We start from the raw sequence: 13148 nt of genomic DNA on the forward strand, positions 1-13148 counted from the left end.
TCACTTTCAGTACGAGTTTAATTTCATCTGACTGCTCAGCATCTGATGTGATGCTGCAAAAACTATTTTAATTACAATTTAACTACAAACAATTTCTGCTATTTTATTTCACTCAACAATCATCGATTCTTCCTAAAAGACAGACGCTCACATTGTTTGGCATCTTTGTTGCCTGGCCTGTTGACGACAAAACGACAGCCACAGAAACACATTTGGAACATTTTATTTCTGTAAACTAAACATGTGAAAGTTTCCTTAAATAATAATAATGAATCTAAAAGCACCTCAGACCTGAACTACAGCCTGACTTCACACAAACAGGTGAAAACTGGCTGAGCTCAGCCTGAACAGATGAACTGGGGTCAGCTCATTGTTCTCTGGTTGAGTCAGTTTATTTCACACCAGTCTGTTGTCTCAGATCACAGATGTGTTCAGGATTTGGATTTTCAAGGGTCTCCCAATTTCCGAACGGATTTCCTCACTTCCAGGCCGTAGAGTTTGTGCCGGTTCAGTTAGATGTTCTGCAGTGTCTTCATCAACACTTTAATTAGATCTTGAATGTCTCCCTCAGCATCTCCACCTGCAGCTCCCACCTCTTATGTCACCTGCTCTCCATTTAACTGGGTTTCTCCACCCCAATGATGACTGTTAAAGGCCAAAGTTAAAAAATATTTATTATGAATCTAAACTATCATCATGGCTGGATACAGAGGAAGCGGGAAATATTACCTTGGGCCCCCTTTTTGCTCCACGTAGGTTTGTATTTTCCTGAGATGTTAATGTAAATATATTCCACTTTCATCTCTTCATGACATTAAAAATGGAGGCGGAGCTGGAATCAGTTAGTCAGTGATAAGTTAGTCTTTGTTTTGTTATCTGTGGTTTTCCTGATCCACATCAGTCCGTTGAGCAGAACCTCAGAGCTAACATCAGCTCATTCATCCTCCTCTTCTCAGGTCTCAAACTGGACCGTTGGACCGTCAGCAGCTGCCAGCTGGTTGGTCGACCCAGTCCCACACGTGGACGGAGCCGTCCGAGGCCGCAGACAGTAGCGTCCGCGGCCGCTCGGGATGCCAGACGTGGGCGGTGACGCGGACGGGAACGCCATCGTCAGACTGCGATGACACTGTGTGACCGCGATGCTCGAACAGCGGCCGAGTTTCCTGCAGCTCCGTCTTCCAGACTGAGGTGTTGTAGATCTGAACTGCTCCACTGAAGCCTGCCAAAGGGGGGTGGGAAACAAATCTATTAATTCTCCATCCATCCTGTAAATTCCAGTTTATCGCTGGCCATCATTTACTAGTTAAGGTCATTTTATTGTCTCCCAGCAGTGTGCAGGATTTAGTGGCATCTAGTGGTGAGGTTGCAGATTACAACCAACTGAACCCCCCTCACTTCACTCTCCCATTCCCAGCATGCAGTAGAGCCTACAGTGGCTGCTAAAAACACAAAAGACCCTCTCTACAGCCAGTGTGTGGTTTGGACTCCATGGAAGAGGACCCGCTCCCTCTGATAGAAAGAGCTCCTTCTAAGGTACAGAAAAACACAGATATTCCATTTCTGCCAATAGATCCCCACTGCATCCTATAAACATTAGCCCGTGATGAAGCAGCCATGACCTACATCTCAAAGCACGTCAAGTTTGTCCTTCAGGTGAAACCTCACAGTCAATAAAACCAAAAGGGTCCGACCTCTGGGGAGCAGGAACATCTGCATCACATCTGCATGATTCCATAACTGCTGGCCAGACTGACATGAAATCAGCTCCCCAGAGGACGAACCTGTTTGGTGTTACTGACTCTGATGTGTCCTTGAGCGCCACCTTCAGGACAAACTACGACTGGTTAGTTGAGTAATACACAATCCTGATATGTAGCAGACATCACACACGTTATGTTGTCACTACATGTTCTTATAATATCAACATCCGATTACTTTTACCTCCAAGAAAGTAATATTTCATTCATGTGGGAGTTTTGTATTGATGTCATAAAGTTATTTGTCCTGTGCTTTATTCGCTCTTTCCTGCAGTGAGATGAGAACATTGATGCCACTCTCATGTCATGTCTAATTCTGACAGAAAAGCTACTTTGTCTTCTGTACAGATGTTAATCAGCGAGTTTTAGAGGTGCTGGTTAGTGCAGTTTGTTTCCTTTGGACAGAGCTAGGCTAGCTGTTTCCCTGTTTCCAGTCTTTGTGCTAAGCTAACTGGCTGCTGGCTGTAATGTCATTCATTCATTACATCATTGGTGTTGTCGATCTTCTCATCTCACTCTCAGCAGACGGCACAGCTGGATTACTCTGTGCTGTGAACTAACCTGACACGGCGATACAGTCCCGCAGCGCTGGCGCCCACGACACTCTGACATCGTCCAGGTTGCAGCGACCTGTTTGGACGTCCAGCTGAGCCCGACTCACAGCTTCTCCCGGGTTCCTCAGGTCTGAAATCACCGCCTGTCCGGACGAGGAGACTCTGACGATCCTGCAGCCGGACGGATCCGAACAGGACGGACCTGCGGAGGCATCCGTCCACCAGAGGACAGACTCCCCTGAAGACGCAGGTGGAGGCGAAAGCTGAGGAGCAGCCGACGTCCGAGTGTCGGCGATGTGAAGGTTCCCGTTACAGCAGCCGGCGAGGAAGACTGCTTCACTCACAAACTGCAGAGAGCTGAGAGGATCTAATGAGTCCGCCTCTGTCGGGACGAAAACAACTTGTAAGACGTTGTGTTTGAAACTGTAGAACTGAATGATGACAGAGCCCTCTGAATCCTACACACTGGTCCTTTAACATGATTCATCATCAATTAATCTGCTGATTATTTTATTGATTAACTGTTTAGTCTGTGAAGTCCAAAAAGTTAATTAACTCGTTTTCTGAGCTGCTTCACTAATCGTCTAAAATTCTACTCTTCTCCTGCACTTCCTCCACCTGCTACTGTCGGTTTATTTATTTTACAAGCTGTTTATGCATCCCTGTGTGTATACAGTGATCCCTCGCTATAACGCGGTTTACTTTTCACGGTTTCGCTACTTCACGGATTTGCATCGTGCATTGTGTTCTGCATTCTGATTGGCTAAAAAGTCACTCCGCTTCTTCTCTACCTGTGCGTCAATAACGTCGCAGTTTAATACGTACACGTACGTAAACCAGTTTTGCCTATCACTGTGTTCTTCTCCCGAACAAACACACCTGCACGGCTTCAGAAGAAGAAAACCCTGCAGAGCGGAGTCAGGATGCAGCGGCTCAGTCTGAAGAGCAGTGAAATACACCTGAGTCACTATTTGTCCGACTGAACTTTGCATTTTTTTCATAATCATTTTTAATTTTCTCCCGTTTAATCCAATCACTCGGGTCGCGGTGGGCGGTGCTAATCTCCGCAATTTGAAGCCTTCTGTTCACATCGATGATTAAAATTATTATTTGACAGAACAGTACAGAAGTTATTTGTTAAAAAACGTTTCTAAAGTAGTTTTATTTGTGAAACAAATGCTTGAGCCTGTAAAGTGGTTTGTTCTTTCTTTTCAATGTATAACAGAGTATTTAATTGTATAATAATTTTTTTAAAAAGTTTCTACTTCACGGATTTTGCCTATCACGAGTTCTTTTTGGAACGTAACCCCCGCGAAAATCAAGGGTATACTGTATATATGCATTCATAGCTCCTGTCTACAGCCTGTTTTCATTCATGTACACACTTACTGATTGAGCTGTTTACAGTACCACAGTATTACATTTTATTCCTGTACTTCAGCCCTGTTTCATGTCTTCATTTCATTGCTGCTTCACTTTAACTGTTGTGCATCTGACAATAAAGAACTAATTTTATTTTTCTGCAGCTTCTCTTTCCTTTGTGCATCGTTTGGTTTCAGTTTTTTTTCCTCGTGCACGTTCAGAACTAAAGATCGAGGAGTAATCACAGATGATCTGAGTTTACCAAGTTTAAACAGCGGCTGTCCTGAGGTCAGCTGAGTCAGCCGGACGTCGCCGCTCTGAGCTCCGTGAAGAACTTCAGGCTGAGACGAGAGTCGAGCTGCGATCCTGCTGCCGCTCTGTGAAACGCTCCTCCCGCCCGCCACGCTTCCTGTTCTTCTGATCACATCTGTGATTGGATGATGAGACGCAACCAGTCAAATAGTGAGAAAACACAACGGCAAACATTTACTTCATTCACAACACGGAAGGTTGAAGAAAAAAGGAAGATTTTGTCTTTGTTGCTTCAAAATAAAAAGGTGTAACAAAAATTGAACAGCATCCAGACAGAATCCCTGCTGCTCTGAATAACACAAAACACAAAGTCAAGAGTTTTCACAGGAACTGTTGCTTCAGCACAAAGAGACACTGAATTCTGTCTATTCAGGATAATCAGGAAAATGTTTTTCAACCTGTCACAGTTTTATCAGAATAAAATTCCTACTTAAGTCTCTGAACTCTGTCCTCTCATTATCCAGCCACCAGAGAAGATTATATAAAGCCGTTTACAAAACACAGAAACTCATCGGAGCCTCCTTCAGTTATCACAGCAAACATTTTAAAGGATAACTTTCGTTTTTTACAACCTGGACCTTATTTGTAGCATTAAATACGACCATTTACTCACCCAGACAACTTTGGTGGCATTTGGAGTCGTTTTGAAGAAATTAGCCCCAGAGGAGCGGCGCGTATATCCGTATAATGCGAGTACTCGGGGCATCCATGCGCAGCCTCTATAAACGCATAATCTGCAGAAACTCGTTCATATTCCAATATTTAGTTCTGATATGCTGGTGCTATTCCCCTCTGAGCCGGCATCTCTAGACAACTACCTCTGACGTGGATGATGTCATTACTGAACGCCGGGCGCTGCGAGCAGCCAGCCACAACACAGCTGACTCTGCGGCGGTCAGCTACGAATAGGCAATAACGAACCACAGCTGTGCCAAACTACAGCTAAACTAGCCGACCGCCGGCTCAGAGGGGAATAGCACCAGCATATCATAACTAAATATTGGAATATGAACGAGTCTCGCCGCAGATTATGCGTTATATAGAGGCTGCGCATGGATGCCCCGAGTACTCGCATTATACGGATATACGCGCCGCTCCTCTGGGGCTAATTTCTTCAAAACGACTCTAAATGCCACCAAAGTTGTCTGGGTGAGTAAATGGTCGTATTTAACGCTAGAAATAAGGTCCAGGTTGTAAAAAACGAAAGTTATCCTTTAACGAGCAGCAGAGAGAGCTGCTGGGTCTGTGTGCAGCCTGACAGGAATACCTGCAGACACTACTCAGGGCTGAAAAAGGTAGCGCCTTTCAGGTAAAATTCAAATAAAATATATTTTATTTGAAAAAATAAAATAAAATAAAATAATAATTCAAATAAAATATATTTTAATTTTAACAGTTAATATTCTCCTTAAAAGACATCAGAACTGAACAGACAGTGAAGCACAAAGTTCTCTGTAGTAAAAGTATCCATCAGAAAGTATAAAGTATCTACCGAGGAGGCTGAAATGATTCATGGTTTCACACTTTAACGTGACCCGAGTCTCGGCTCTCAAACTCACCGCCGTCGTCTCCTCCGAGGTCCCACACCTGCAGGTCTGAGCTCAGCCCGTCGTTGGTAACGACACACCTGCCAGAACAACAGCAGGACATGAATTCATCTCAATATTCAAATAAAGTCAAATCAACCTTCTCTGCTGGACTCGAGTGTTAATGACAGCCGATGGAAAAGATCCACAACAGGTTCTTCAATCAGCTGTAAAAAGACACACACAGAACATCCACCTACAACTACTATTAAACTCTGTGACACAATGAACCAAACATCAGACATTCCTATCAACTAATGATATTCAGTTTTCAAGGATTTTAAACAGAGAAATGTTTCTGAAGAGAAACTGTGACAAAGATCAGATATTAGAGGACTATATTAATCCCCAGCTGGGGAAATTTTGTGTTACAGGCAGCATCTATAAAAATAGTAATAGCAAAGGCAATGAAAAAGATGAGGCTTTTCATCTTTAAAATGACTGGATTTATGTTTTTTAATGGACTTATTTTAGCTTCACATCGCTGGGTTTAGAGTTTTAGTGGTCACATATGAAATACTATTACAAAATATATGGAAGTTCATTCCAGGTGAACCATTGAGACTCACCTTGTTCCTGGGACGTGTCTGAGGCAGTGAACAGGACCGTCCGTGAAGCCCCCGTGGACAACTTTGAAGTCCCGCTCTGCGCAGAGACCCTGAATGCAACACACACACACACACACACACTGTAGCAGAGGCTAAAAGTGATGCTTGGATGTGGTGTTGTGGATTGATTTAGTCTTTGTTACCTTGTTTTCATCAGCGAAGAGTTTCAGAGGCAAACGCAGCTCCAGAATTTCGTTTTTAGACGAACTGTATCCTGAAACACACACGGCTGCAAACGGATGATAAAAAGCTTTAATCTGAGTTGATCTGCATGATTATTATTCTGTCACTGAAAAGCTGCACTGTGAACATCTGTGAAGGGTCGTGTGACATAACCAACAGTATCCTCCTGCTGATGTTTGGTGGGAATGTTTGTCACTCAGTTTCCAACACCTACCTACTAACCGTCATGTCCTTCATTAAATGAAGCTAAATGAAAGTCCTCTGTATAATATTTGAATCTGCAGCATCAAGTTTCAAGTTTAAGAGCTCAACAGTGTTCAGCTGTTAGAAATAAACAGGAGGCTCTGAGAGATCTGAGTGGTAAAATAAATATATCAGCTTATGAATTTATACAATCAGCAGTTTTCCCTCAGCATCCCTGTCTTGTCTTATTTGCATTTTTTTTAATATATTCTTCTTAGATCTCATTATAACAACCTGTTTCTTTCGACTGAAGTAAGCGGCACCTGAGGTTATAGTATTTTCAGATAATGGTGTGATTGTTGTTATAATAAAATACATCGACTCACTCGTCCCTGAAGTCCACTCGATGACCTGGGTAGGACATTCCAGCTGATACACATAAAGATCTTTGTACCTGAAGAAAGAAGCCCGTCAGGTCTTAATGACTGAACACATGACCTGTAGTACTTTTACTTTGACACCAGACTCCATTCACAAATTCTAATATTTAAAATTTCCTAACTCGGAGCTGAGAACACATGCCTTAGCTAACAAGTTAACGTAAGTTTCTTAATCAATAGAATCCACTATTCAATTCGGCAGGGATATAGTTCACCGAGGCTTCGTGTCTAGGACAGAATTCACATACTGCTGCAATGAGTTGAGTTGTGCCATCCCGCAATTTCCAAATTAGAAAACATTGGAGCTGAGTAAAAATCACTTCTTAAACTTGACCTTTAAGCGAAATAAGGGCTGCTAAGTGTAGCAAGTACAAGCCGAATTTTAAAATGGCTGAATTAAGTGCAGAAAATATCTTGTGAAATTATATAAATGCAATGCAAACCTGCGGGTTAGTAAGTGCAAATAAAACGAGACGATGTTTAAGCGGAGATCATTTTGCAGTGCTAACTGCTGCTGAATGAATGACGCTTCTAGCTAGCTGCTAACTAACTAACTAAACTCTCAACATTTAAACAAAGAGCGAACATTTCTCACGTTTTCAGGGACTCGATAAACCAGTCATCTAAAATATCATCAAACTCCGTTTCTTCCATGTCAGCCATCACCTTACGTTACTTGTTGTAACTTTACTTCCTCTATTTCTTCTTCGTGAGGTTCTTGGTGAATCATTCAACTTATGAAGTTACACTGCCCCCTGCTGGACAAGCGCTCCCACTGGTTCCTAGTCAGGATCAGCGGACCTCGCTGGGATATTTGACATTTTTTTCTAACACTGAACTCAGTTTTAAAAGAAGGAACTATTCCCCTGCTTTCTTTTATTACAGACAAAATATTATATTCTCATTTCAACAAACAGACTTCAGTGTATTGTATGTTTTGTAGAGGACAAAGACCAAAGACATAAACGTACACATGAGCAATACCACAGACCAGAAATACTCTGTTACAAGTATTATTAGCTCCAAATGGAATAGTACTCATTATGTAGGATGGCCCATTTCAGAATGATAAATATTATTATTATTATTATCATCATTAGTAGTAGTAGTAGTAGTTAAAATAATAATAATAATAAGATATTATTGGATTATATTAATGACACGTTAACACATAAGCGTCATTAATGCTGTAGAGGGTAAAGGTGGAGCTAATTTTAATTTTTGATTTACTTTATCTACTGCTTGGTAGTATAATCTATGTACCTCATGATTGATTAGTTGATTATTGCTGTTGACTATCAGTTATATTTTGTAATAAGATGAATCTGTAACATGTAACGACAACTGTCAAATACAAAAATTTAACAGTGTGATGAAATGAAGTGAACCTGTGAAGGGATCAAACGCTCCGGCGTGGACCTTTAAGCTTCCTCACGGACTCGCAGGTCGACTCTGGCAGCTGCTGACAACAGCCGACTCTTCATCCTTCCCACCACGTGCAGAGCTCCATCACTCCGGCTGTTGTTTTCCTCCTCTTCCTCCTCCTCCTCCTCCTCCTCCTCAGCAGCCCTGTCGTTCTGCTCTTCCTGCTGTCTGACAGGAGAGACTGAGTCACGCGTCTGTCTTCCTCTCTCAGTCCGTCACTCTTTCTCTCATAGATTCAACTGTCCAGCAGCATGTAAACACGTTCAGATGTGCTCCAGCAATGAAACATTAAAATGATCAGAAATAATATTCAAACAGTGTCATGTATATGATAATATAACATTATGTTCATATATTTGTGCTTAAACTTAAGTGACATCTTGAATGCAGGACTTTTATTTCTAACAGAGTATTTTTACTCTTATCTAAATGCTACTTTTACTTAAAAGAGGAGTAATCTTCCACCACAGCATCAACCAAGGCTGCAGCTGATAAAGCTGGGACCAATTTTAAGTATTTTATATAGTGACGGGTAGTTTAGCCTACATTAATACTTCATAATGTATTCACTGATTTATATTTAATAATCTGACTCTGAAAAGTAACGTAGTAGAAGTATAAAGTAGTAGTATCTGTCTTATACTTCATCTCCTTTTTCTTTTTACATTTATTGCTTCCTCAGGTATTTCTAATTAGATATATACAAAGGATGATAGTATCACAGGTGACAGTTTGAGTAACAGTTACAGCTTTTCTTAATTGGATTTGGCCAAAGTCAGTGTTTTATAATCAAGATCATTTCTTCATCAGCTCTTCATCAGCTTTACAACTCTGGAAAGTCACCATGGTGACGATCATTTGCTCCGTCACAGCGATCTGCAGGTAAAAACGAAGCCTTTCATGTTAGAAAATGATCTACCAGGTTTGCACACGGCCTGCCTGGATGATGCCGAGCTGTGGGTTCAGTGCAGAGGTCTTATTGTAATGAATGAAGGAGCTTTTAATGCTGAACAGAAGCAATATGAAGGAAAGGGGAGTCCTCAAGTCGAAGTGGTTCATCCTCTGAGGAGCAGCTGAGTGTGGTGATGGAGGACCAACATCTGCTGCTTCAGATTGTGCAGCCTGAGGTCTGGTGTTACAGGTCGGACGCAGAGTAGATTCTGTTCTTCTGCACTCAGAAAAGACCACGAAGGCACAGTCAGTGACGTCATGAACTCTGCTCGTTAAACGCACCACCGGAGCCATCAAAGGCTGCTGGAGTACACACACAATCAACAAGTCCTCAGATAATTCAGGACCTCTCAGCCAATCCAGCAGAACAAAGAGTGTGTTTGAGAGATCTGACTGTCTCCTCCTCGCCACCGCCACTTCTCACTCGCAGCAGGAAAACCTGTCAGACTGAGCGTCAGCAGGGTCCCAGCAGGCCGCCGAATCTGTTCCGCCAAAAACCAAAGAGAACAAACAGCATGTGGACGGCGTTCACTGCTGCTGCCTGCAGCGATGTGGTTACTGCACAATAATACCAGATTACACTGCAATAACTTCACTCCTCTTCAGTCATAATACATCTGATCAATCCCTCAGCACAGGATTTACTCGTCACACTACAGTTGATTTGCATCATAGAGGTGAGTTCAGACTGAGTGATGGAGGTGAATCTGCCGGGTTAACGCTGTAATTTTAGCAGAACAGTGCTGGTCTCGATGCTAACTGCTGCTAAACCTGCCAGTGAGGCAGCTGCAACCAAAGAAAACTGAATTTTATAACATAGGAACTCAACTTTTCAGTGTAACGAGTAAGAATATGATCTTTAAATATTCTCATTTTAAGACCGACTGCAACCACACGGGTGGAAAATGTCACGCAAACATAAACACACACACACCACTGCTGGCTAGCTGCAGCTAACACCTGCAAATAACCTGACAAAAATTCACCTGTTTTACTGCAGAGCTCAGATCCAAGTACAAGTAGAAGTACCACAGTGTAGAAACACCCTGTTACAAGTAACAGTGCTGCATTCAAAGCGTACATTTAAAAAGCTGCATCACTGGATAATAATCTGATTACTGTACCATCACTTTAATGTTGCAGCTGGTAATGTTTTATATAGTATTTCATATACTGCTGCGTACCTTAAAATAGAATAAGTACCTGCAGTGGAGTAGAAAGTACAATAATCTCCTCGGAGATGTAGAGGAGCCAAAACATATAAATTATGTATAAAGTAGCATAAATTGGAATTACTTAAGTACAAGTACCTGAAAATTTGAGTAAATGTACTTGATTACTTTCCACCACTGCAGTAGGAAACAGTGGTGCAGGTGTTTTGATGGTGAGTGTTTCCCTTACCTGTTCAGGTAGAATTCATGTGCGGTGATTAAATCTGTTGTCTGAGCAGCAAACACAAACACAAAAGCAGCACATGAGACTACGGCGAGCCGGAGGGGACGTTCAACCGCCGGCACTGACTCTGGAACAGTTTTTTAAGAGAAAGGAGAAAAGGTTGATCTGTTTACCTGTTGATCACCATGAACACACACTCTGTAGTTTGTTCTGACTCTCTCTCTCACACACACACACACGCCTTCCTGCTGCCACAAACACTCACTACAGCACCAAATGTGGATTCATCCGCCGCTGAAAATAGTCCCAACAGATGCTCTATTTCCTCCTGTTTGTCTGATAGAAAGACTGAGGAAACGACTGAAGCTTTTTCTGAGGTGTTTTTAAAGATTTACATCTTCTGTACGAACCAATCAGCTCAAAGCTGAGAGTTACAAACAGGAAGTCAGACAGTATTGAGAGACGACTGACATGTTGTTGGTTTGTGTCTGCACATGAGATTTATTGACAACAACCAAAAATATAAAATAACACCAGACTTATTCTTCTAATAAAGGTTACGTTTAGGAAAAGGAAGAAAGAAAAAACATTTTCTTTGTTTGTGAAGGGATTCTGAACAAGCTGAAATGGTCTCATTAACCCTGAGGACCAGCATTTCACCTCAATCCTTCACTTCCCGCTGCAGAAAAGAGATGAAAATCACCACCGTGAGATTTCTGAGGTTGTTAGTCGACCACAGCGTCATCGACCCAGAAAGCGGCGCTCTCTCCCACCCGCCACCGACTGAATAATTACCCCTCACGGCTTCGTTTGTGTTTGCAGACAAACGGCGAGCAGAAGGAAATCACATGAGTTCACATCAGACCGTCATCACTGCCAACACTTTTGATGAATGTCAACGGGCCAGAAAACTGCAGAACGGCTCGTCAAATCACAGCACGGAAGCAGCCGTCATGTGACCTCATTGATGAGCTGAGGTGATTAACACCTCCTGTAACACCACATTACAGAAGTTACAGAGTTATGCTGGAAATCAATACGACCTGGAGGCCACAATGAACCAGGATTTGATTGGCTGAGTCACTGATTCACCGTCTGTGTTTATAACAGAGAACATTCACGTTGAAATATCAGATTTTTTAACAAATGATATCGTTGGCTGTATATCCGGTTAGCAGGCTGTCAAATCACAAGTTAAATAATAAAACAGATTTGCATTAAATGAAGTTTCATCATTAAAGCTTCACTAATCAATATTTACTGTGGAGAGTCGACCTGTGACCGACTCTCTGCAGAGCCTCACAGCAGCTTTCAGCTCCTCACTGTCACCGCTAACAACGCTAACATTTTCATCCAAAAACTAGAGAAAAAACAGGTGTCGACGACCTGCTGAGCAGCAAACAGCAGAGAGACAGTCAGAGACGAGCTGGTGCAGCGTTTAGCAGCTTAGAGACGAACATCAGACAAAACAGAGCTGAAACACTGGATATTGGCCTCGTGTTCGTCAAGCGGACACGAGCAGCACTGCAGCATGATGCTTCGTATCTTACTGACTTCACTGAGTCTCTCTCTAAAATACTGTGATTCTTTTCAGAAGGAGACTGAAACAGATCTTATAAGAGGACAATGACCAGCGCAGTTCAAAGAAATCAAGGTCGTCTCACGACAAGCCCGGCTCAGAAGAGGTGTGTAGTGAGGAGAAAACTGAACGAGCTCCTGACGCTGTTCCATCTTCAGTCATCATGACGTAAGCAGCACCAGGCGAAAGCTCAGACACACCTGCTCAGTCCATGCTTTGTCTTTATTTCTATTATTCTGTAGGTTAACACTGAAGACATCAAACATCCGGTAACACATGTGGAGCACTTCCTGTAAACAAAACCAAACCTGTTTTATACGTTTCACTCTTCAAAGCATGTGACTGACCTTCATATCTTAATGATGAACGTTTGTCTTTACTTAGTTTAGTGGTTCTTACCATAATATGGATAACACAGCAGTCGAATGGGCCTTTTTACCAGCACGACCTGATGGCCTCAAACGCATCACGAAGGCAAGAAATTCCACTGATTCACTTTCAGCTGAAAGTTCGTCATGGAGCTGGCTGACAGACGGCAAACAGCAGCTTCTCTTTTGACACTTCTTTGATTACGACATAAATCCACACGAGCTCTTTCATAGTTTAGACGTCTTCAGTATTAATCTACTTTCTTATTTTGGACTTTTTCTCTCTGCTCTGCTTCCAGGAGGTTCAGCTTTTTAACCATTTCAGGCCGTTTCTCTTCTGCAACACAGATATCAGGATGATTCATAGATTAATTGCAGATCAAGCATAGTATGTTGAACCATTTAACACACACCTTTATGATTTCAGGGTCTTCTGAGGCTGAAA

The 13148-nt window shown here is 42.3% G+C and overlaps 1 protein-coding gene across 1 annotated transcript; it reads right to left on the bottom strand.

Moving 5' to 3' along the window:
• Positions 1-207: 207 nt before the first annotated feature.
• wdr73 (WD repeat domain 73) lies at positions 208-7675 on the bottom strand. The gene is made up of 8 exons (XM_041943111.1): positions 7581-7675; positions 6932-6999; positions 6323-6408; positions 6141-6229; positions 5545-5612; positions 3936-4100; positions 2319-2693; positions 208-1219 (listed from the first exon to the last, which is right to left on the bottom strand). Exons 1-8 carry the CDS (start codon positions 7646-7648, stop codon positions 981-983), a joined length of 1158 nt encoding a protein of 385 aa, XP_041799045.1. The 5' UTR covers positions 7649-7675; the 3' UTR covers positions 208-980.
• Between the last annotated feature and the right edge of the window lie 5473 nt (positions 7676-13148).

The sequence above is a fragment of the Chelmon rostratus genome, chromosome 8 (genome assembly GCF_017976325.1).
Source record: "Chelmon rostratus isolate fCheRos1 chromosome 8, fCheRos1.pri, whole genome shotgun sequence".
Classification (NCBI taxonomy): domain Eukaryota; kingdom Metazoa; phylum Chordata; class Actinopteri; order Chaetodontiformes; family Chaetodontidae; genus Chelmon; species Chelmon rostratus.